The 24,051-nt window shown below is 49.9% G+C and overlaps 10 protein-coding genes across 10 annotated transcripts; 7 read left to right on the top strand and 3 right to left on the bottom strand.

Annotated features, from left to right (window-relative positions):
• Window positions 1-300: 300 nt before the first annotated feature.
• N7457_001811 (uncharacterized protein) lies at window positions 301-4,431 on the top strand (the record flags this gene model as incomplete). The annotated part of the gene is made up of 2 exons (XM_057172857.1): window positions 301-690; window positions 748-4,431. 2 exons carry the CDS (start codon window positions 301-303, stop codon window positions 4,429-4,431), a joined length of 4,074 nt encoding a protein of 1,357 aa, XP_057036760.1.
• A 199-nt stretch (window positions 4,432-4,630) lies between these two features.
• Window positions 4,631-5,990, bottom strand: N7457_001810 (NAD(+) diphosphatase; the record flags this gene model as incomplete). Its single annotated transcript, XM_057172856.1, has 3 exons — window positions 4,631-5,334; window positions 5,395-5,841; window positions 5,894-5,990. The coding sequence occupies 3 exons, from the start codon at window positions 5,988-5,990 to the stop codon at window positions 4,631-4,633; spliced, it is 1,248 nt and encodes a 415-aa protein (XP_057036759.1).
• A 264-nt stretch (window positions 5,991-6,254) lies between these two features.
• N7457_001809 (glutamine-dependent NAD(+) synthetase) lies at window positions 6,255-9,164 on the top strand (the record flags this gene model as incomplete). Its single annotated transcript, XM_057172855.1, has 12 exons — window positions 6,255-6,397; window positions 6,457-6,726; window positions 6,779-6,837; window positions 6,899-7,088; window positions 7,146-7,171; window positions 7,224-7,315; window positions 7,366-7,943; window positions 8,027-8,361; window positions 8,419-8,422; window positions 8,478-8,520; window positions 8,584-9,001; window positions 9,055-9,164. 12 exons carry the CDS (start codon window positions 6,255-6,257, stop codon window positions 9,162-9,164), a joined length of 2,268 nt encoding a protein of 755 aa, XP_057036758.1.
• Window positions 9,165-9,483: 319 nt separating this feature from the next.
• N7457_001808 (uncharacterized protein) lies at window positions 9,484-10,932 on the bottom strand (the record flags this gene model as incomplete). The annotated part of the gene is made up of 1 exon (XM_057172854.1): window positions 9,484-10,932. One exon carries the CDS (start codon window positions 10,930-10,932, stop codon window positions 9,484-9,486), a length of 1,449 nt encoding a protein of 482 aa, XP_057036757.1.
• Window positions 10,933-13,622: 2,690 nt separating this feature from the next.
• On the top strand, window positions 13,623-13,814 carry N7457_001807 (uncharacterized protein; the record flags this gene model as incomplete). Its single annotated transcript, XM_057172853.1, has 1 exon — window positions 13,623-13,814. The coding sequence occupies one exon, from the start codon at window positions 13,623-13,625 to the stop codon at window positions 13,812-13,814; it is 192 nt and encodes a 63-aa protein (XP_057036756.1).
• A 540-nt stretch (window positions 13,815-14,354) lies between these two features.
• On the bottom strand, window positions 14,355-14,982 carry N7457_001806 (uncharacterized protein; the record flags this gene model as incomplete). The annotated part of the gene is made up of 4 exons (XM_057172852.1): window positions 14,355-14,707; window positions 14,799-14,824; window positions 14,905-14,918; window positions 14,974-14,982. The coding sequence occupies 4 exons, from the start codon at window positions 14,980-14,982 to the stop codon at window positions 14,355-14,357; spliced, it is 402 nt and encodes a 133-aa protein (XP_057036755.1).
• Window positions 14,983-15,437: 455 nt separating this feature from the next.
• Window positions 15,438-18,018, top strand: N7457_001805 (TFIIH/NER complex ATPase/helicase subunit SSL2; the record flags this gene model as incomplete). The annotated part of the gene is made up of 3 exons (XM_057172851.1): window positions 15,438-15,465; window positions 15,516-15,632; window positions 15,692-18,018. The coding sequence occupies 3 exons, from the start codon at window positions 15,438-15,440 to the stop codon at window positions 18,016-18,018; spliced, it is 2,472 nt and encodes an 823-aa protein (XP_057036754.1).
• A 441-nt stretch (window positions 18,019-18,459) lies between these two features.
• Window positions 18,460-20,241, top strand: N7457_001804 (questin oxidase family protein; the record flags this gene model as incomplete). Its single annotated transcript, XM_057172850.1, has 5 exons — window positions 18,460-18,838; window positions 18,896-19,198; window positions 19,257-19,616; window positions 19,688-20,092; window positions 20,144-20,241. The coding sequence occupies 5 exons, from the start codon at window positions 18,460-18,462 to the stop codon at window positions 20,239-20,241; spliced, it is 1,545 nt and encodes a 514-aa protein (XP_057036753.1).
• Window positions 20,242-20,836: 595 nt separating this feature from the next.
• On the top strand, window positions 20,837-21,508 carry N7457_001803 (uncharacterized protein; the record flags this gene model as incomplete). Its single annotated transcript, XM_057172849.1, has 1 exon — window positions 20,837-21,508. The coding sequence occupies one exon, from the start codon at window positions 20,837-20,839 to the stop codon at window positions 21,506-21,508; it is 672 nt and encodes a 223-aa protein (XP_057036752.1).
• Window positions 21,509-22,229: 721 nt separating this feature from the next.
• N7457_001802 (RNA polymerase II-binding domain-containing protein) lies at window positions 22,230-23,750 on the top strand (the record flags this gene model as incomplete). Its single annotated transcript, XM_057172848.1, has 2 exons — window positions 22,230-22,379; window positions 22,446-23,750. The coding sequence occupies 2 exons, from the start codon at window positions 22,230-22,232 to the stop codon at window positions 23,748-23,750; spliced, it is 1,455 nt and encodes a 484-aa protein (XP_057036751.1).
• Window positions 23,751-24,051: the final 301 nt, after the last annotated feature.

Raw genomic sequence — 24,051 nt, 5'->3', positions numbered from 1 at the left:
TCAGCTTCGAAATAGCGCAACCCATAGAATAGCGAAGCCCCAATAGAGCTACCTAGACAATGTGATTAACGGGGTAATTTTGGTTCTGGCAATACGTGAATTACTCATGGCCGGGTCTGTTATTACCGTGGAATTACCGGGCAGTGCTGCAGTTGCTCACCTCTTTGTTGGCCAAAGATTCTTCTTTGGTTTCTTTCCTCTCGCTCTTTTCTTTACTCTCATATCTTACCTTCTCATTTTATCCCATCTATCTTCCGGATTGACATGTGGTTCCTTTGACGGAACAGCAGGAAAATCGGCATGGACGCGAGAGAGCAGCCTCCTGCGTCGAATGCGCTGGCGCATTTGACCAAGGTTCCGATAGCTCAGCTTTCCCCGGACCTCGACAACGTAGCCGAAAAATCCTTTCTTGCGAATGTGGCACTCGTGTGGCCGTACTCGTCTTCGGCCAAATCTCTCAGCCTTCTGTTGGTGGAGCCGGATGTCCTCCTTCGGCGTGCCCTAGGACAAATCAAGGTCACATTTCGTGGACGCGTGGCGGAAAGAGTCGCAGAATCGCATGTCGGAATTGGTGAGACCATTGGTCTAGCTTTGAAAGACTGCAATTTCGTCAGCAATGCAGACTCTCAGCAAACCCCGGGAAGATGTATCGCGTGGGACGCACACTTCGCAAATGGCGTGACTCTGGAGGTATTTTGCTCTATGATATTCTCCGTGTGTCTCATGAACTCATTATGGCCCACATAGATCTACCGATCTTCTCAAGATCCGTTGACGATATCAGTTGAGCCACAACTGGCAGCGCCGCAGACCGAACTCGCATTGCCCACAACTCCCAGTGGGAAATCGACCAACTCCGAACGTGATCTCACCTCTAGTACAGGTTTATGGGGCTCACCGGTATTCTTGAAGCCCACTCGAACATCGCTCGAAGGAACAATTCGTTCCGCCTTCGACCCTTTCGCGGAAGAAGATGGTTTTGTGCCAGGCAAAGGAAGAAAAAGACCGAGATACAGCTTACAAAGGGAAGACTGGCGAGTTCTCACTGAACCGGAAAGCTCGCAGGAGGAAGACGTTCCTGTGGACTGGCTGCAGGTCTTGGATCAAGATATAGAGCACGAGCTCGACGAGGCGCATACGCCGAGCGAACCCTCAGACGATCTAATGAGCGATCCCGACGAAATTCCAGAGCAAATAGACACTGCACCACAGGAACCTTCTCCGATATTTGTGAAACCTTCTCTTGAGTTGACTGGAAGTATCATCGAAAGACGCGCTGGCGAGTCAAATAATCTTTCGTCTCATGAACAAGTTGATGTTCGTGGAACGTCTTTCCAACTCCCGACTGATACACCCCAAATTCGACCCATTCCTTCTCCCGGGCTTCCGATTCCTTCCCCGATTGTCTCTAGCAATGCTACCTCATCTGATTATTTTCCGCCATGGAACGCATCCACCCAAGTCCAAGAGACTCAATCCGTTCCTATGGAAATAGAGACTATAGCAACCCTCCCAGAGCCATCCATTGAGACTCGCGAAACTAAAGCGATTTCTCCCCCTAAAACAGAAATGATGAAGGTACCTGAGCCGTTCATTGAACCCGCCCAAGAAGAACATATCCTCGATTCCGGTTTCCAGGTCCATGGTGATACAGAACCATCCTCCAGTCCAGCAGATGCACCACTAAACCAGGAGATTGATTTGGTCGACTCTTTTGGACCGATTGATGCATTGGGTGTTTCTCAAGCCAACATTATTACTCATGTTATCGGCGAAGAAGCTCAAATTTCAAACGAAATACAGCAAGATATCCCCGATGACGGTGATCTATCTGGTGCCCCTTCTGAATCATCTTCAGGTTCGGAAGATGAATCGGATGACTCCTCTGAAATCATGGATGAATCGGCAGATCGTCAAATTGACGATGACGCCGAAAATATCAGTAACGAAGCTCAAACCTCAGACGAAGCAGAACTGGGATACATTGTTGATGATGAACCTACATCCCGTGAATCTTCGGTACCACCCCCACGCTCGGAGGGCGAATCCATTGAACCCCCCGGAGTGATTGATGCAGTCGATACGGCACAAACTGACGTCGGCATCCAAATTGCTGGTGAAACTACGGGATCTCCCAGCGATGTAAATGGACTTGATGACGAAGAAATTTTTGATCCAACGCTTCAATCGCTCGATCGTTCCCATCCAATCGATGCCTTTGACCAGGATGCGATAGACGCTCTCGAAATGATGAGAGCTACACGGGAGGAAGAATTTGAAGACAACCGAATCAAGAGGGACGAAGTCCGCATGGAAGCTGATATCGATCATCCATCCAAGCAAAATGACAGTGAAGAAGAGGACGAAAGGCTCGAAGATCACGCAGTTTATGATGGAGAATCCGTTCAAAGTTACAACTCGCAATATGACTCTGATGAGGAGGAAATCCATTATCCTCCCTCGGAGACAGGGCTGAACCAAGATGACTTCGACATCGAAGATGACAGTGACGAAGAGTTCGAACGCGACAGGGACTTGCCTTCCCGAGTTGGAGATCCCGAGATAATTGTACTCGACAGTGATACGGACGATGAGCCTACCTCTGATCATCCGACAGCCCCTGCTTCGGATTCTTCGTCTGATGAAGATAGCTCAGCCCACTCCGAATCCGCATATGCAGGCGCCCCTCCCGCCATGGTCGACTTTGAGATGGGTGAACAGGAATGCCCAGAGTCTCGGTATGCCGATGTTGAGCCAAGCTATCATAGAGCTGTGGAGGAAGAGTCCGAATTCGATGAGCGTGATGAGTATGAAGAACACGAAGAAAGTGACGAGCGCGAATCCAACCATGAAGATGATCGAGTTCACGAGAGCGACATGACAGACGAACCAGCACGAGACTTCCATAAAAACGGACTTCCGTCTGAAATGGCACTACTCGACCCTGAGCAGCAGGATTACGATGAAGAGATGGAAGATGCAGTGGCCATGGAGGAAGTTGAAAACCTAGAGTCGCATCCTACCATTCAAATTGACTCAGACGCAGATGTGCCAGCGGATCAAGATCCTGGCGAGGAGCAACCAGGCAATATTGATCCAAGTTTGTTTGATATGGCTGGTTCACAACTTGCAGAGCAATCCGAGAAAACCGAAGATCCTGACAGGCAAGAAGGACTGTCTGAGTCAGAAAACGCCAACGTCCACATTCATGGTGACGGACAATTTGAGTGCCCGATTCTTTCATCCGCTATCCATGATGGTACAGAATTACTTTCAAGTCATGAACCGGGACCTGAACCCACAATCGAAGGACCTGAAGGACCTGAGCCCCTTGGCGATCTAGGCCTATCAACCGTCATGCCTCAATTTGAGCGACAACTCCCGACTCCGGACCCCACCCAGGAAACCATATTCACCCGTGAAACGCATCATGATTATGAATCTGCAATCTCATCGCTCGAAGAAAATGAAGATGCCACTGGTATGGTGCAGCCTGTTGGCTCTCCTGGATGCGAACAAGACGATACGATCGCGGGCGAGTTCCTTGAAAACACCCAAGAGAACCACGATCACGAAGTAGCCGATGCCACAGCTACTCCGGAACTTGCTCAGCTCACAAGGCTTCACTCCACGCCTCAACGTAGCTGTTCGGTGGAGGTTTTGATCAGCACTGAATCTCCCAAGCCACCGACAGTACTCATTACAAAACCCACAGTCCCCGATCGTAGCGCCTCCGGATTACGGAGCAAGCTTTCTTATTTCGCCCCACTTTCTACCCTGTTTGATCATTACAATGCTTTGGTTGATACCATTTCCATCGTGCACGAGGCTTCACCGATAACTCGTGCCAAAACGGGATCGAAAGACTGGTTTGTGACCATCGACCTCACCGATCCCTCCATGGCCGGCACGACTGTCCGTGCTCAGATTTTCCGTCGTTACAAGTCCTCCATGCCGTCACTGGCTGAAGGCACCGCCATATTGTTACGAGACTTTAAGGTCAAGAGTCTGGATCACACCGTGATGCTCGTCAGTGTTGAATCCAGCGCATGGGCGGTGTTTGGCGAGTCCAGTTCCGATGCAGAAATGAACGGGCCCCCTGTTGAATACGACTCACAGGAACGTGCATACGCGTCTGGCCTGCGTCGATGGTACGTTGAAGTCGGCTCAGGTTGGGTCGCAGACCGTATGCTTCAGGCCTCTATCGGGCGTGAGAGCTTGGAGCGCGATGTGTCACCCAGCAGCCGCGCTCGAAGTGAGTCAAGCAGCCCGGACTCCAAGCGAGGCTCCCAGCGCAGGCGCAGAGGCAAGGGAAAGGTCGCCATTCATGAGTTGAGGGATGGCACTCGCTACACCGATGCCGGCTCTCCAAACAGTCGAAATAGCACTGTGCATGAGTTGCGAGATGGCACTTTGTATGCCACTCTTTGAAAAGCTTTCTTGATACTTCACATCGACCTCTCTGTCACTTGACATTGACCTCAGTGTCACAGGTCAAATGTAACTACGAAGTAAAAAAAAACCAATCAACATTTCATATGAACAAATCAAATTTCTTCAATGATCTCTTATGTTCACATATTTATTTTCTATGAACAAATGTAGTATGTATTATCATGCGTGCCCGACTTTACATCCTCGAGTACTTCTCGGCGGCAAAGTATTCTGCGCTCACGGCAGCCTTAATCAGCTGATTGGCAATAGCTGTCGGAGGAGGCAATCGCAAACCACCCTTGTATTCCGGACCAGGCTGGGAGCCCAAGTCACCTGTGCCAATGCGCAGTGCCTCTTTCACCTCATCAATCTCAAACCATCGCGCATCCTCCAATTCCGGGTCATGCAGCAAAGAGATCTTCTCATGGGCCGGATCACTGACCTGGGCAATGGCACCGATCATCAAATTAGCCGGATAAGGCCAAGGCTGCGAGGAATGGATAACAACGCGGGACAAAGTAACACCGGACTCTTCCCATACTTCCCTCCGTACGGCATCCTCAATCGACTCGGCGGGCTCAATAAATCCGGCCAAAGTAGAGTACCAGCCAGGTGGGAACCGCTTGGAACGGCCCAGCAGCACACGCTTGCCATCTGCAGACACCACAGCCACGATGATAGTCGGATCAGTACGGGGGAAGGAAAGATTTGACAGCGTAGTCCGGGTATTACACTCTGGTCGCTCTTCTGTCTGTCCCTCGGCGGCTCTTGCGATATCCGTGGGCGGGCAAGCGCGCTTCGTGCCTGCATTTACGGCCAAGGTTCGGTGGCCACATGTGCCGCAGAAGGTATTGCGAGTGTTCCAGTCCATCAGAGCACGCGCCTGGGCATAGATAGCAGCTAATCCATCGACATTAGTATGATCCTACCATCCCATGCGTAAGGATTGCCATTGCATACCTTCATCAGCAGAGAAAGTCATGACAACTCGAGTCTGGAAGAAGGACAGTCCTTTCGCCTCCATGGCACTGATCACATCCTTTGCTGCGGTTTGCTGCTCTTCGGAGCCCTTGGGAGTTACATCAACTGCAAAGTACGGTGTTCCTGAGTAGATCTTCCACGACATGCCATCTTCCTTGGTAGTCTCGTCCAATCCAAGGAAGATGAGAGTGGGATGAGTCTTGCGAGAATCGTAGTTCTTGATCATCTCTTCTTCAGGTAGGTCAAAGATATCCTGCGGTACAAGCTTGCTGATATCATCATGTTTGGCATAGTGTAATTGCGCCGGCGACGGGGTCAAAGGCGCAAGTTTGTTCAATAGTACGAACCGTGCCGATGGGTGCTTCAAGGCCGTTGAAAGGAACGGATGATCGGAGCGCAGGAATGACAACCGGTTGATTGGAGAACCTAGAAATTCTTTAATATGGGCCCGGTATATGAGGATCTAGGATTTTCTTACTGGAGAAGTAATTCACAGTCTCTCTGCCGAAGTGCCGGGACAGCATGGAATCCGCGAGCGTGTGAGCCGGGTTGGGGATTTGGGGGATTGTGGTCATTCTGGAGGAACTTGTTTCCAATGTTGCCAGTGATAGGTGTCTAATAGGGGTTGATAGGAAAGAAACCTTTATCAGTCTATATCTAAGATGCCGGAGAGAAATAGACGCCCAAACTGTCCCAGACGGGGCCGCCTCTGATTGCAATTAATCAGCAGCGCAACCTCGGGACATGTATACACACGGATTACACGTTCCCGGTCGGAGTTAAGCCGATAACCGCAGATAAGGAGTATATTACAGTAACTTACGGTCATCCTGTTACGAATGACGCGGGGAACCAAAGCTCCCCACACACGTGACTGCATTCTTTTGACTCTTATCGCCGGCGAGCCCGCTCTATGTAAGGCAACAGACACAGATATTTCAGTATCAGGCATTATGGGGCACCTGGTCACTCTAGCAACATGGTAAAGCAGGCTCTTTTGCTATCCGAATCCTGAAGATCCCCCGCACTGACTCTCTCTAGCTCTCTGAACCAGTGGGCTCTCGACTTTGAGGGCAACGCGGAGCGCATCATTGAAAGTATCAGGCAAGCTAAAGCTGCCGGTGCCACTTTGCGGGTTGGTCCAGAGCTCGAAATTACCGGTTATGGAGTTCTTGATGGCTTCCTGGAGGGCGATACTTTCCTGCATTCATGGGAAATGCTTGCCCGCATCATCGACCACCCTGATTGCCAGGATATTGTAGTCGATGTGGGATTGCCGGTCCGTCATCGCAATGTGCGCTACAACTGTCGGTGTGTATCTCCAATGACCAACCCGTGTCGCTTCGACTGATATCCTGTGAAGTGTGATTTTCCACAACCGCAAGATTATCCTAATCAGGCCTAAGATGTGGCTTGCCAATGGTTCGTACAATTGCTTTGAATATTGCGTAAGAAGTTCTATTAATTTTGGCTCTCAAATTAGACGGCAACTATCGCGAACACCGACACTTTACTCCTTGGCAGCGCCCCCAAGAAGTGGAAGATTACTATTTGGAATCAATTGTTGGAAAGGTCACCGGGCAGTACAAGGTTCCATTTGGCGATGCCGTTATCAGCACAAGAGACACATGTCTAGGCCTTGAGACATGTGAGGAGCTTTTCACTCCCAATGGGTAAGTGTAGGAAGTACCGTAATGACTATGACCCGAGGTGCTGACACTCAAATATAGTCCCCATATCCCGTATGGTCTGGCTGGTGAGTCTCACATATCTAGACGGCTAGACGGTCATTAACTAACTCATACTAGGTGTCGAGATTATCTCCAATTCATCTGGCAGTCACCACGAGCTGAAGAAGCTTGACACTCGTGTCAACTTGATCACCCAGGCTACTAAACTTGTGAGTCAACACTAAAGCTAAATAGGACATTCTTTTTTAACATCACGTAGAGCGGTGGTATCTACCTTTATGCCAATCAGCAAGGCTGTGACGGCGATCGTCTTTACTATGATGGATGTGCTATGATTGTCGTCAACGGCGACATCGTGGCTCAAGGTTCGCAGTTCTCTTTAAACGACGTGGAAGTTGTTACCGCGACAGTCGACATTGAGGAGGTCCGCACCTACCGGTGCAGTGCAAGCCGTGGATTGCAAGCAAGCAAGCAGACGCCCTTCGTTCGCCTTGATCTTGATATCAGGCTTTCTCGCCGTGATGAGGATGCCGACCCTGGCCTCGCAACTTCCCTGCCTATCAAGCCGCGGTACCATCCTCCCGAGGAGGAAATCGCTCTGGGGCCTGCATGCTGGCTGTGGGATTACCTTCGGAGATGTGGAGCCGCCGGCTTCTTCCTCCCTCTTAGCGGTGGTATCGACAGCTGTGCCACAGCAACCATCGTTCATTCCATGTGCCGTGAAGTACTAAAGGCCGTTCGGGAAGGTAATGAGCAGGTCATCAAGGATGTCCGCCGGCTTTGTGCGAAGCCAGCAGATTCGGACTGGCTTCCCACCACCACCCAGGAAATTTGCAAGTAAGTCTTCCGAATATTGAGCCATCATCAGGCGAAATTCAATCTCCACATAGCGTGAGATAAAAATTGACTCATTTTTCCAGGTGTATCTTCCATACCAGCTACATGGGCACACAAAACTCCGGCCAGGAGACACGAGACAGGGCGACCAGACTGGCTAGAGATATTGGTTCTTACCACATCGATTTCAATTTTGATACAGTGGTCACGGCTATCATGAATCTCTTCACTGTTGTCACTAATTTCCAACCTCGTTTCAAAATGCACGGAGGTTCTCCTGCTGAAAATGCTGCGCTTCAGAATGTGCAGGCTCGGCTAAGAATGGTTCTCTCGTATCTGTTTGCCTCTTTACTGCCAACTGTGCGTCAGCGCCCTGGTGGCGGTGGACTGCTTGTCCTTGCATCATCTAATGTTGATGGTAAGTCTAAAACCCCCGGAACCGCTTATTGAGCATCTTCACTAACCATGACATCAGAATGGTACGCCATAGAACTATCTTGATCACCTCCATAATTACTAACCGAATCCATCTAGTTTGCGAGGCTATCTCACCAAGTACGATGCCAGCTCCGCGGATGTAAGTATCCCATTCCGTGAATCCAAACACGTTCTTCAACCCATACTAACCAAACAAAACTAGCTCAACCCCATCGGCTCGATCAGCAAGGTCGATCTCAAGAAATTCATTTCCTGGTCCGGCGAAAGCTTCGACCTCCCGATCCTTGAGGAATTCATCCATGCCACACCCACAGCCGAGCTCGAGCCCATCACCAAGGACTACGTCCAATCCGACGAAGCCGACATGGGCGTTACTTACGCACAGCTGGGAGTGTTCGGGTACTTGAGGAAGGTATCCAAACTTGGCCCGTACTCGATGTACGAGAAACTGCTCCACCTGTGGGGCAATGAGCACAGTCCGCGCGAGATCTACGAGAAGACCCGTCACTTCTTCTATTACTACTCTATCAACAGACATAAGATGACTGTGCTCACGCCTAGCTACCATGCTGAGCAGTACTCGCCTGATGATAATCGTCATGACTTGAGACAGTTCCTTTGTGAGTTTTCTGGATCTGGTAATTGTGGATTGGCACTAATGTTGGTTGTTTAGACCCGCCGTTTACTTGGGCGTACAAGAAGATGGAGGAGAATGTTAAGTACTGGGAATCTAAGGGGTGGACTACAGGCAAGGACAAGAAGAAGAGTGTCAAGGCCGACTAGATCTAGATTATGTGGATTTAAAATTCCAAAAACGTTTTGTGTCTGGCTAAGCTTTGCTTGATATTAACAATGGAGATTGGAGTAGGCTTGGGAACGTAATACTAAGTTGCTGTCTTCTTTTCCCAAGAAAAATGAACGAATGGCTCGGAATCAGATACGACAAGAAAGGGAGAGAGAACGAAAAGAAAAGAAAACGCCACCTCAAGACCCGTAGAACAATGCAGCATAAAGAAACAAAAGAAAGCGCGCTGAAGAGTCAAAAATCAGGGTAGATCGAGTAGATCATGTCGTTCATCATATACAGTGGCCAAAGGCGATTCTAGTCTTTCCAGAACCAACCATTCTTTGAACCATCAGAGTTAGGCTTGGAACCTTCCCGGGGGTGAGATACCTCAACGGACTCGTCAGATTCCTCCCGACCATCAGCGAAACGTTTGGTATTGACGACCTTGGTTTGGACAGAGCCATCGGCAAGCTGCACACGTTCCGTTCGAGTCATGGTGGAGACGACACGAGGTGGTGCCAGTTCTGATACAGCTTCCACGGACTTCGTCTCGGTCTCCTCCAATAAAGCCATGGGTGTTTCAGGAACTGATTTTTTGTTTCCACCAGACACGAGATCGATCCAATTTTCATTATCGTCGCTGCTGTGCTCGTCTACGAGCTTTGGAACACTGCTTCTGTATTTCTCAAGTTCTTCCTGCTGTTGCCGTCGCTCCTCGAGAAGTAGACGCAAAAGAGGGCTTTCGGAGGCTCCGCGGAAGAACTCACGTTCGCGGTTTTCAATGTCCTGCAAGAAACGCTCATACAGTTCCAACTCGCTGTCAGGGGAATCGTTCTCTTTCTTGGGTACAGACCGAGACCGGTCCTGATCTGAGTCTGCATGGCCAGAGAATGTGATTCCTGACCAAGGCTGGCCCTCCGTGCCAGGCACGTATTTCCACTGATCTCCTAAACTACCTCTCTTCACAAGTCCTTGTAGCCAGTTCTTCCCTGGCTCCGATTTTGTGGTGGTATCGCGATCGAGCATGGGCTTTCCATTCTCAAGTCGAAGCAAATCCTCAAACGCTTCTCGCCATCGCGGTTCAGAAGAATCGGGATCGGAGCTGAGATGCAAGGATGACATGACAGATGAGAGGACACCCCTCTCGCGATGCGCCCAGTATTTTGCCTGGCGCTCTAGATGAAGAGGCGAGTAGGGACTGAACATGATATACGCGATCGGCCAGGTTGGCGAGCCCGTATCTTCGAACAAATCCGGCAGGAAAAGCGTGTGACCAGGATGTAGGAGGTGTGCAGCGAAAGGGAAAAAGCGGTCCTCGAGCCAGAATCGGTCGAAGAAGGAATCAAGGCCGAAGAAATCGGATGGTCCATTACACCACTTTCTCCACGATTGAGAGTGCCAGGGGTCATCATTCTCAGACCAGCGCGATCGGGAGGACTTTCCATAGTTGCGAGGATCATCTCCGCCCGGATATCCACTTCCACTGTCTCGGTCTGATGGATAACTCCGGTCCCTGTCCGATCCCTCGCTCGTTCTTTGACTCGCTAATCTGCTCTCGTAGCCATGGTCACTCGCAAATATATCCCAGTGGCCGCTGTGAGGCGGGGCTACCATTGAAGGGAGGCCCGTGATAGATTGAAGCATGGTGGATACCTGCTCATCGGCAAAGCGCCGGAAGGCAACGAACGGATTGCTCTCATGATCTGGGCAATCTCGGTTGTGGGCCGGAGGGTTATCGTTCTTGATGTCTTCGTTCTTTCCCATGATTCTGATAATTTCAAGGGAAGATAAAAGTGATACCAAGGAGGTGGACTGATGAAGGAAAAAGTGAGAGTTGAATGCATGTTGGGGAGCCCCACCTGCCACCACGTGATCCCCCAATGTATTTTCGTCGTTTGCGTGTGGCTGCTTCTGATTTCTTCTTGTTGCTCTGGATCTTGACGCTGTATACCGTTTCTTTGAAGAATTCCCTCGATTTGAAGGCCACAGTTGGTGCAACTTCTGCTCTCTTCTACAAGGTGCACACAATGGCATTGAGCCGCTGGCGTCATTGGCGCCCCACTGCAGCTCGACGCCAAAACCATACTTCGACCGCCCGATCTATATGGGTGTCGCCCTGTGGTTTCCTACCTGGCCGACTTGTATCGTGATTTTTACTATATCCCAAGGCAAATCTCAGATAACAAGGCAGCTGGTATTGATGGCGCTTACATCTACCTGTGTATGTAACAAAAATTAGTAATTCCAGGGAAGTTCAGTGGCCTAACTCCCAATGCCATTGTTATACTCGAAGAAAGATAGAGTGTGCAAATATACGTAGCCAGGTCCCTTGTAAACCTACCGGTAGACATATCTCAGGACAGCTGTAGGTATCGTGGGATACCAAGGTATGATGCGCTTCCACTTCTTTGGCCCCCACGTATAACCCAGGCCCCATCCAGCTTTTGCGTCGATCTGCTCTGTTCCTATCCTTTCACGAGTGCCATCGCACTAGTCATGTCTAACCCCCTTCTAGGGATGGCCCCAGATTTTCGTCTATGGCTTGGTTCTGATATCAATCAATTTCATGATTCTACGCTTTACCACGCATCCCGATGGAGATTTGGAATCTTTGCTTCTTCCCGATTTGGCTTTTCAAGTCAATGTATAACGTCTCACTCGGTCAAGATGTCGAGTTATCCGATATTTATAGAAGCTAACCAAGTTCCGACCGTTTGATTCAGACTGCATCCGAAAACGACTCCGAAGCGAAAGACCAACTGAGTCAAAATCCAAACCATGGCCAAACAAGAGGTCTTTTCAAGAGTTGGAAATTCCTCGCGATTGTGGCCTTCATATCGAGTATCGTCGTCTGAATTTTCAACATCGATTTTCGGATTTACACGGCGACCCGTGCCGAACACGACAGAAGCATCCTTTGCGAAGGGGAGCTGTGAAAGGCTCCATCAATTAAGCAACGGATTCCACGTGTTGATTGACTTACTGGGTACCATTCTACCCAGTGCCAGCAATTTTGGGATAGTATCAACACCAATCATCTCAGGGCTTAGGAACCATACAAGCGAACTGTTATTGTGGATCTAGCAATGTTCGGCAGCTCCATCGAGAAAGAAGATCGATCGAGCTCATAGAAAAGAGATCGCTGGCTCAATATTGGGGTTCCAAGTATTCGCAGCGAATAGAGCTGCTTCAGCAACAGCTGGAAAGGCCTCACGTCTCCCATAGCCCTAGGCTAGTCCAGCGAAGCAATCACTTCCTTTCAATCGCCTACCTGTATGCTTTACCGCTGATCACGACCTCGACGGTACTACATTGGCTCATGTCACAAAGTCTGTTCATGATTTCGATCGAAGCATATGACATAAGTATGGAGAGGGAGCCGTCGCGGGATTATTTGGCATGTGGGTCCTCACCTAAACCCATGCTGTGTACGATTCTGGTCAGGATTGGCATATTCGTTTGCTAGATTGTGCTTAGTCGTCGACGGGTGGCGTCGGCGAGGCCCGTGGCTGGTGGTTGCAGTTTAGCTATTGCCGCAGCATGTCATCCCAGGTATAATCCACATGTGGACTCGGCAGAGCCTCACCCGGTGGGGGATATCGAGTCTGAGAATGAAGAGGAAATGGCATTCATGCCTGTTCAATGGGGATCAATCCCGGTCGACGGCCGTGTGGGACATTATGAGTTTACATCTGGAGATGTGTATCCTGCTGAGGCTGGAAAGAAGTATCAATGATCATTCACTCAATAGGCACCGCAAGTATAGTTTGCCGCTCGCTTTGAACTATATTGAGTCATTACCTCAGCTTATTTGAACCATGCGATTGTCTTTGAATGGCATTCTTGTGATAACTTGGCATGGTATCCACTTGGGCATCCATCTGAAGGGAATCTTCGCAGGTTGATTTTCATGCACCACATATGTTGTAGTCGATGCTGTAGCCCTAAGTGCCCTCACAAAGCGGGGAAATCGTGACTGCGGGCTAGAATCCGAGATATCGAGCAGCATAAGTGTACGATCTGCAAAGAGTCTGATTCAGATGATGCCTGGTAGAATGAATTACCTAGGTAGATTACTTGCCCCGAAAAACCATTCCCCAGTCCCGCAATTAACGCGGTGAAGCCCAAGGCCATCTTCACACATCGACAATCAGAAACCCCGCGATGGCGTAAGAGCTCTTGTGCCGACAATCCGAAGTCAGTCATGTCATTCGAGAAAGTCGCCGATCAATACTGTCCATAGCCGCTAACTCAGACGTATCGCGGATCAAAGTTCCCATCGAGGATCATGCCATACACCTGCCCCGCAATGCGCCCTCCCGGATCACTTACGCCTTTGCTGGCCTGACTGCCGTGCTCAGCGTTTGCTATTTAAAGTCTTCTTCCCAAATTTAGATGTTTCTGATTTTCCCTTTAACCAACTTCTAAACAAATAACCTCTGCACCACCTCACTATGGCGTCTGTTTCTCACTTCGCCCGCTGCTCTATTCGTCATTTCTCCGCGCAACGTCCTCGTCCCGACTCTCGAGCTGCCCGCGCAATCACCATGGGCTGCATCGCATCCGGTGTAGTGCTCCCATTTGTTCCCCCTGCCCTGGAGAGTTCGCGCCACCGGAGTTCGGGCGTATCCGCTAGTGCCAAGTGAGTGAATGCATTCACGTCTGCATTCAATGCGACCTGGTGTGGAGAAACTAATGTCACCTCTAGGAACCCCCCACTCTGCTTCCATGCACGCTAGTCACCACCTGAACTGTTTACAACTCGCAGACTGGCAGGGGCTGTCAGTACGGGCGCGGTGGTAGGACCCTGTCGTGTGATGCATTATGAGGAGTTTGGGAATCGGCGTTATGGTCCTCTTTCGTCTGGCACTATGGTGCCATGATCCATTTTTACTACTGAGCTTTGGGAACGGGGGATCTGGGAATTGATTAGTATCTTTTATCATGGCCGTCCACGGACGAGACAGACATTGAGATAATTCACGTTAGCCAATGCGGCGAATAATCTTCTGAAATTGACATCCCATTCTAGTCATACAACACGCTAATATTAGACAACGAACCAGATGTAACACAAAATTAGATCGAGTCCGGACAAACTCCAGCTCTCAAAAATCTCCATTTTGGCCCACACTCTTCTATTTTATAGTAGTCTGCATATCAAACGGTACAGTGCGACCCGCCGCTCAGCTGAACCGGTTCCCACTCGGAGGCCGGTACGGCTGGGCCGTCTCATATTTGCCCTTCTCCAAGACCCGATCGGTCTCGGTCAGGGGTTCGTGCCGGGTAGCTGCCGGGTCGTGGGACGCCTCGACACTCGGCGAGGCGGCATCGTCGGAGGCGTTTTGGGATCGTGCCATATTTGCTCGCTTCAAGCTAGCGTCGTTGCTTGGGGTTGGTGTGGTCGCAGGGACTGATTGGCGCTTGTGCTCCTCCTCCATGCGCTTCATCTGGGCCTTGTGCTTAAGTTCGGCTTCAAATCGGGCTTGTCGGTCGGCATTGATCGACTGCTTCGCGAAGTAGTAGGCTCCGCCGCCGGCTGCAGAGAATTGGTCAGTCGCTTCCTACGATGCCCAATCACTGGACTTGTGACAGGAACATGGGCAGATAACAGTTTACAGATCACATACCAAGGCAAAGGGCGCCCCAGCCCATCCTATAAGTAGAAGCTGCATCAGTCATCGGGTTCGGGGGTTGTCGGGTGATGCATCTTTCCGGGGACACGATTTTGCTCACCAAGTAGATCTGATCTAGAATATCACATAATTAGCAATAGTCATAAGTGCATTATACAGGGGAGTTTACCGTATTCATGTTGAACGGTTTGGTAGTTGTTGTCAGTACGAAGCAACAGAAAAGGATGCTCTACGTCAGTCATAACGGCTATGCACGGGCCATCGACAATAGTTGGTGCCTCAGGCCAAGAGGATTATCAACCATCGCATCGTCTTTCGAACCTCGAATTTCAGATCGCCGACCTACACTTTCACATCCTCTTTCATCATATCGTTGTCGCTTTAGTCTATATAACAGTCCAACCCAATACTTTCTCCCTTATTACCGATAACTATATCGCTATTTCCTGACAACTTGGGCTTTCTTTTGAAACAACTATTAGTCAAACGCTGCCTGTTCATCCGGCGCAGCATCTTTGATTCCATGCTGGCGTGAGAAACTTTTCTAAGGAGCATCGCTCCATATCACAGGAGGTTCACTCCTCTTTGAACAGTCATTCCGCACTGTGCTATCTTGCTTAACCCAGTTCAAACATGCCTCCCAAACGCAAGGCGGCCGATAGTAAGTCTCCGGTGCAGGTTCCCAGGTGACAGGCGACTGATCATACCCAGCCGGTCGGTCTAGCAGTGCTTCCAAGCGTGCCACACCAGTTCCCGATATTACAGAGATCTCCAGCAGCGATGAATACTCAGACCCGGAAGATTTGCCAGACGAGTCAAATTTGAAAGGTACAGTGTGGCGGTCTGCTCACTCGAGGTGAACCAGAGGCTAAAACCAGGGTATAAAGAGGTCGTCAACAAGTTCTCTCTCGAATCATTCAGCAAAAAGAACCAAATCGAGAAGACGGACCCCAGATTTGGTTACAAAGATCTTTCTTCGCTGCCGCTGAAGCGCGACCACTACAACCGACCGTTATGGATCGAACCTTTGAAAGGCACAATCACCCTCGAGAGCTTTTCTCCGTTGGCGCCGCAGGCCCAGGATTTTCTGACCACCATCGCGGAGCCGCTCTCCCGTCCGACCCATCTCCACGAATATCGCTTGACCGGACACAGTTTATATGCAGCGGTCTCGGTCGGTCTCAAACCACAGGACATCGTTGAGTTCTTGGATCGTCTATCGAAAACACCATTACCCGAGAGCATTCGGACGTTCATCATCGAGTTCACCAAGTCTTATGGCAAAATCAAGATGGTGCTGAGGCACAACCGATACTATGTGGAAACGACGGATCCTGAAATGCTTCAGCGGTTGCTCAAGGATGAAGTGATTGGCCCCCAGAGGATGGACAATACCGAAGGCATCATCGAGCGGGCTGCTCCGAAAATGGGTGGCCTTGTCATTCCCGGAACGAAAGATGCAGCTGGCGTACGAGAGACGACCCAACAGGAGGCCACTGCTGCTACTGCTAGGGACGAGACCGAAGATGGAGGGGCCGTGAACTATGGAATCGATGATATTGGCGAGGATGAGTCCGAAGAGGCAATCACGTACAGTTTCGAAATCCCTGCCGCTGGTGTCGAAGTGGTCAAGGCCCGCTGTCAATCCATCGGATGTCCCGCCCTGGAGGAGTATGATTTCCAGGGAGATACAGTCAACCCAAACTTGGATATGGACTTGAAACCTGCAGCGCGGATTCGGTCCTATCAGGAGAAGAGTTTAAGTAAAATGTTCGGTAACGGACGCGCCAAGAGTGGTATCATTGTGCTTCCCTGTGGTGCTGGCAAAACCCTTGTGGGTATCACTGCTGCTGCCACCATCAAGAAGGGTACTATTGTACTCTGCACCAGTTCGATGTCCGTCGTTCAGTGGCGAAATGAGTTCTTGCGGTGGACAACGATCGACCCAGGTGACATCGCCATTTTCACATCTGACCACAAAGAAAAGTTCAAGCGATCAACTGGTATCATCGTTTCTACGTATTCAATGGTGTCACAAACTCGTGCTCGCTCTTATGATGCCCAGAAGATGATGGACTGGCTACAATCAAGAGAATGGGGTATGATGATTCTTGACGAGGTGCACGTCGTACCAGCGTCGATGTTCCGAAAGGTCACATCTGCAATCGCCGCCCAAAGTAAACTCGGTCTCACCGCAACATTGCTACGTGAGGATGACAAGATCAAAGATTTGAACTTCTTGATCGGACCGAAGCTTTACGAAGCAAATTGGATGGAACTTGCGGCTCAGGGCCATATCGCCAAGGTGCAGTGTGCTGAGGTGTGGTGCCCGATGACGACCGAGTTCTACTCGGAATATCTCCGGGAAAGCTCCAGGAAACAAGCTTTGCTTTATATCATGAATCCTCGCAAATTCCAAGCGTGTCAGTTCCTGATCGATTTCCACGAGAAGCGTGGCGATAAGATCATTGTGTTCTCTGATAATGTTTACGCCCTGGAGCGATATGCGCTCAAACTAAACAAGGCTTACATTTTCGGCGGAACTCCGCAGAATGAACGCATGCGCATTCTCGAGAATTTCCAACACAATGAGCAGGTCAATACTATCTTCCTGTCTAAAATCGGTGACACCTCGCTCGATTTGCCTGAGGCCACTTGCCTGATTCAGATCTCGTCTCACTACGGTTCGCGTCGTCAGGAGGCACAGCGCCTGGGACGCATTCTGCGAGCCAAGCGTCGAAACGATGAGGGCTTTAATGCTTTCTTCTACTCACTCGTCTCCAAGGACACCAATGAGATGGTCTACTCGGCCAAGCGCCAGGCGTTTTTGATCGATCAGGGATATGCTTTCAAGGTCATTACCCATCTACAGGGCATAGACAACTTTGAAGGACTATCGTATGCAACACCAGCAGAACGCCGCGAGCTTCTGCAAGAAGTCATGCTGCAGAACGAGTCATCCGCGGACGTCGAACAGGTCAATGATGATCTGTTCTCGATGCGCTCCGGCAAGCGAGTTGCACCCAAGAAAGGGGGTGCTAAACGCAGCGCTGCGACTCTCAGTGGTCTGGCTGGTGGTGACGACATGGCCTATATCGAATACAACAAGAGCAGGAACAAGCAGCTCAAGGACAAGGCCGGACACCACCCGCTGTTCAAGAAGATGGAACGCGACCGGCAACGTCGCAAGAAGGAAAGGGAGACTGGTGCGTAAAAGCAGAAATGCCTATATTTGGTTTATTCTTTCTCCTTCTCAGCCGCGTTCCTTGAATTTTCCCGAGGTCTACTGCACCCCAGAATGACAGATACCCCCGATCAATCACACATTTGTAAACAATACATACAAAAAAAGATCATTAGTACTATAGAGCAATCTAGATTCAACCCTCTAAGCTCTAGCCCCCGTAGAAGAATCCAATCAGTCAGAAAGACCGGTCTAGAAAAGGGCATTTAGCTCATGCTGACCGATCGGTATGACGTGGGTTCTCCGCTTTTCAGCTCCGGCGTTTCGGTGCTCGAGTAATTGCACAACCCTGATAGGCTCACTGATGCATCTGGTTTTCTTCACAGACCTGTCTAGCTCTCTCCACAAGGTGTTCGGCTTCATCTCTTGCTATCCAAGGACTTGCTAGATGGGTGAAGCTATATAAAGGACATGCTACCCCGTGTTCAAGCTCACAGACTTCACCTGTTCAGATCCAGACCGACAGCTACAAACAAGTCTCGGTTGCTCTTACATTGTTCGAGTCTACCTTCGCCGATTCAGACGGTTATTTCGTCTTCGGTATCTCCATCTCATCTACCCTTTTGGCGACTAGCCGCACAATATAGCTCGCATAGCTCCAACGCCAGCAATATTTCCCGTGCCATTCCACCCAAAATGGCCACCTCTACCAATATCCATCTGTCAGTAGAGACAGACTCGGGCATCTACAGCTCAGGAGCGAGGGAAGATACTGCGCGGACCGCCAGCGAGGTCTTGCAGGAGGACATGAAAAACCACCATGTCTTCTTCAACGATGAAGGGTTCCATAGTATGTGGAAATAACAATCGTTCCCCGATATTCATGCTCTCTAATAAAGATATATAGATCACATCCCCCACCATGTCCTTACTATCTTTGCGCTAGGCGCAAAACCAGAGGATATCAAGGCTTGCTATGAGCGGAATAAAAGTTACCAAAGACCCGCACTACCGGCGAACCAAGATATTATCCAGTCTATGCACGATCCTGCCAAGTTTATGGAGTGCTTTGGGAAGGAGAAGCATTATCCTGATTTCCTGGCTTTCTTCCAGGGTGAGATTTCTGCGAAGGGCGTCGGTACGGTTCTGGCGGAGTATGTCTTTGCGGAAGATAAGCGGGCTGAGAGTATGATATGTCGACTTTATGGTGGTAAGTAGTATGCTCTGTTTCATCAACCTTTCTTGGATATTCGGGCTGATCTATCCAGGTCTGGTTCATCCACTCATCCAGCTCGGTTTCGGAATTGAGTTCAACCAGCCTGCCATCGTGGCCCAGGGCCTTGCCCAGACGGCTGTGCATGATGACTGGCTTGGCCGTCAATTCTTCCTATCGGCAGAGAAGATGGCGGGTGGCATCGGAAAGCCCGGCCAGAAGTCGCTGTTTCAGCTCTTAAATGAGATCCGGAACGATAAGGATCTTGTTGAGAGTGTTCGGTGGTCTGATGTTAACAAGATCAGGGATGGCGTGCTGCATAGAGCACCGGAACAGATGTTGAAGTATGCTTCTCAGTTTACTGTCTCTGAGGATCAAGTGGAGGAGCGGTTGGCAGATATGATCAATACAGTCGGTAAGACTATATCATGTCCCGAACTTCCAATCGCCGTGAGTGAGAAGCCATTACCGACTCTATCTCCTCAGTCTATTATACTAGTGCCGCCCAGCGTCCGACCAAGGAGATGAGACTTGACTTTTTCTTCATCCACTGTGTCAATTCATCGATCTTCTTCTCTAAGATCATCAACCTTCCATTCTTGGACCAACGATCCAAGCTGCGCATGTTAGAATGGAAGGGACGCATGGATCTTCTAATGTACACTTCACGCGCATCGCCGGATCTCCTCCTGGATGAAGTAACCAACTATCCCATAAAGGAGGAGTGGTCAGAGATATTCGCACGCAGCATCGCTCACCCAGATGATGATGGACATCTAGCCAAGCTGTCACGGGCTTTAGCCCATGGTCAGAAAGTGTGCCAACAATTTGAGAAGAAAATCCCGGAGATGCCAATAAAGGGAGACATGTGGCTTCGAATTGGGAATCTCGGTAAGCAGGACCTTTCATCATCCTTTGTTTGCTTTACTAACTGCTCGACAGCTGTTGACGCCACGGTTGAGAAGGGGGACAGACCCATGTGGGTCCGTTCTACTGGTTTTGATGAAGCATGGGAACCTAAAGGGCGTGCAAATATCTGAGATAGGTGTGGTATGGTCCATAGGAACCGACATGGCGATATGTCGAGTTTTCTTTCCAGTATATGCAGTTATTGTTATATGTGTCGCATCTCCATTCAGAAACGTTGTTAACATTAAGCTTCTCGAACGCAGACAGAAGTGACTAGCAAGTATACACCAATCTATGCGCAAATCCGCTGTTCCTGAGAATAGTGAAGGAGGTCATATATTATTTTCTAATCGAATATAGCCCTCTTTGCGCTTGTTTTCGAGATATTCATGTCGTACCATCTCCAGCTTGTTTTCCCGGTTTTCTCACCTATCTTTTCCACCATCTTTCCATATGGTTTTTCATCTGCCAAGTCAATCACCAAATTTTAGACCCGTTTACCTAGAGAGCCTTAGAACTATAGGTGTAGTCAGAAAAAGGCTCGGTGTATATGGGAGAGGTCCTAAAAAGACTTAGAAGTATGACGATATTAGATGCAGCCCGGAACCTTCCTTGGAACTATATAGACGGACTTTCCTATCTTTCTCCCTCCGTTTCCTCCATCAGTTACATCCACCATTACCATCTACACTCAGTGATCAAACCTCGTATCCAGCTTGGTTCATCATGGCTGAGCAGCTCCCTACTGATGATCACCACATCTTTTCCGAGTTTGAAGACCCTGAGCGCAGAAGCCTCAATGCGCATATTGTGCCAAATGGACTGAACCGAACCAGCCAAGACTACCTTGACTGTAGGGGCTGCTGGGTGTGGCTTGATGCATTTTGGGGTACACGCCACGTGCATCAATGGAAAGCACAGCTTCTGAGTGAAGGCGCGATTGATACTGAGCGAGTGTATAATATGATTACTGTGGATACGCAAACACGCGAATACTGGGATTTTGCCCTTTGCGCATTCCGTCCTGTATCGGTGAATGCAGAAAAAACAGAGATACACATTGCATTCCACTGGCTACCTTTTGTCGAGGATGGGCCCTTGAATATCCCTATCAAGCGATCCCAGCGTGTACCAACCACAGAGCACATCTTCAGTGACCCCTACTACAAACCTCAAAGCGGTGCTGGGGATAATAACCAGCTTTACCATAACCAAACTGATAGGCCAATCACATCCGGATATGTGTTCAAAATCACAACAGATGATCCCAAGGAGCGGCCACTCCCTTCAATAGAACTGTTGCAATTGAGGTGGAATCTGTCTCGTATCGCTGCGCTGCCGGGAGCTAGTGAGGACGAGGACGGCTATGATGGCTCCGATGCAGGTTCTATGCATTGATAGGTATTCCTGTAGGCTCTGGATCACTAACCTGGAGATGAGGGCAAGGCGCCCAGGCGGGTGTCTCTTGAGAACAGACTGCCCTACCGCTAATTCACTTAATTCTATTTTGAATTTATTGATACTATCGCTGTGCTTATCGCGGCATAGAACGGTATTCTAATGAGATCCTCCTCCGTTCAACCTAGTGACTGTGAATGTAATGTATGACGGTGGCGTGGCACTCCTGATCCTCAACCCAAGCCCAACAACAAAGGCCATGATGTAATATCAGAAGTATGGCAAGAAGCAAGACACAACCCTGCGTAGGTAGTCTTAATCACTGATACCTAAGATTGAAGGGGAAAACATGTACACCGTCCGGAGTAGGGTGCATGGTAGAATAGAGCATAGACCAACAGTGATGGGTTGACAATGGTCCAATGCCTATCACTACGGATTTAGTTCTCTGTAATATAAAATGACATTATGAGCTTCTAGACCAATACCAATAATAATGATGCATTGGCTGATGATGATAAGGGAGTAGTCGTACAGAAGACACAAAGATCCTCGACACACCGCCTTCCAGACCCGGTAAACTGTATATCACGCCGCCTTCTGCCGACATCCTCGTGACATCTCAGGTATCATCACGTGCGATAAGCAGCTTCGATAAAAGAGTGGGAACATCAGCCTGGAGACATGTCTCTTCCTTTCGACACCGTCGTTCCTATCAATCATGGAGAATCGTCAGATCGTGGTTCCAAAGGCTGCGTTCGCAGCGCGCCTCTTGAGGCCCGATCCTACTTCGGTGTCCCAGGATGAGATAGGCGCGTTTCACACCCTCCTCGAGCGCGTGTTGTCGCATTGCTCTCCAACAAACATCCAGGTCTGAGCCGTTATCGCCTCTATTACCCCTCACTTTCCAGTCATTAACACCATATGTCCCAAATAGATATGTAAAGCATGGCTGCTTCGATTTGTCGCTTTCTCGTCTAGTAGGGTAGGAGGTTTGGCCAATTACTTGGAGGCTCTCGCTGCCTCCATCGAACAACCCCAGTCCACTGGATCCAAAGGCTCACCCAAGCGTCGACGACTCCACATACTTTATCTACTCAATGATTTGCTCCACCATTGCAAGTACCACCTAGAACTCGCAACAGTCTTCCCCACGGTGAGCGGGTCCTTGCAGCCCCATATCGTGAACCTGGTGGGCCACGCAGCAGCCTATGATCGCCAAAAGAACCCTCGGCATCACCAGCGGCTGGATGATTTACTGGATCTCTGGTCCGAGCACGGATACTTCCATCCTGCGTTGATCACGAAACTCAGGGAAACTGTGATTACCCCGGCTAGCATGGGGTTAGCCCCGTCTTCCGAGGAGGCAAATCCAGCAAAGAAGTCTGGAAAGCATGCACCCTTTGTTGTGCCATCTACTCATGGTGACCCATGGACCCCTTGGTGCGATCTTGCTTCGGGCAATCTTTTCCCTCACATCATTCCCAACTCGACTATGCCCCTTCACCCCGGTGACACCAAACCAATTCACTTACTAGCAGGTCCTGCCGAAGGGAAATCAGTAGACACTCTCAAGGGCTTTTTCATTGCAGTGGACAACTTCCTTGGCACGCGTGACCTCGAGGATAATGGGCATAAAGATACCGATGAATTCGGCCAGATGGTCCTTCGCGACAGTCTCATTGGCGAACGCTACCATGCATGGACCCCTGAATCCTGTCAGCAGGCGAACAAAGACTCCGGGGACTCTTCGAGCGAAAGCTTGAGCCAAAGTGGAGAACGAACTCCAAAGCGTCGGCGCTACAGTGACAGCTCCAGCAGTCCCTCATACACGCCACCAGCACCGTCCACTTCACACTTCCCACCCCCACACCAACCTCAGCATGCCCCCATCCCCACCGCCCCTTTCCCCCGTGCTCATAACCCAAATGGACAGTATCCGAACCATCCCATGGCTCCTAATGCTGGTTATCCTCCTCAAACCGGCACTAACTACGGTGTTTGGCCTCCTCCCCAGCACATGCCAAACATGCCCTATCCCCAGCCCGGACCCGGCTTCCAATCTTCGGCTTTCCCTCCTCCCTACAACCACCAACCTTCTTCCTCTATGCCTATGCCACAGGGACAAGGGCAGGGACAGGGACAGGCCATGCCTCCCGGCCAGTATCACTTCCCTCCTCCTTATTCAGGGGGCCAGCAGGGCGGCGCATGGCGACCACCTCAAGGTGGCCGCCGCTGGTAATGAACATGTGCACATGAAGCTATGTATGATTATTTCGGAGAGTTCTTCGATTCCAGTTGAGTTGCTGGAAAGGAGCGTGCGAAGACTTCCCAATTCTGCGATTTGTATGATTAGAGGGCAAGCGCCAAGGGCAGGCCCCGAAAGGATCATGTGAGGCGTAATTTGTTGGAGATAAGAACCATTGCTCTCAACTCAACTATGTTTTATTTGCTCATTGTTTGTCCATCATATCCACCATGCACAGTAAAATCTCAGGTCCAAAGTACTGAGGCAGCTTCAAACATTCGCAATCCGTACATAT

The sequence above is a fragment of the Penicillium paradoxum genome (genome assembly GCF_028828445.1).
Source record: "Penicillium paradoxum strain IBT 22861 chromosome Unknown utg000002l_segment0_segment0, whole genome shotgun sequence".
Taxonomy (NCBI): Eukaryota; Fungi; Ascomycota; class Eurotiomycetes; order Eurotiales; family Aspergillaceae; genus Penicillium; species Penicillium paradoxum.
The sequence above is the reverse complement of the archived record's forward strand: the minus strand, read 5'-3'. Positions and strand labels throughout refer to the sequence as shown.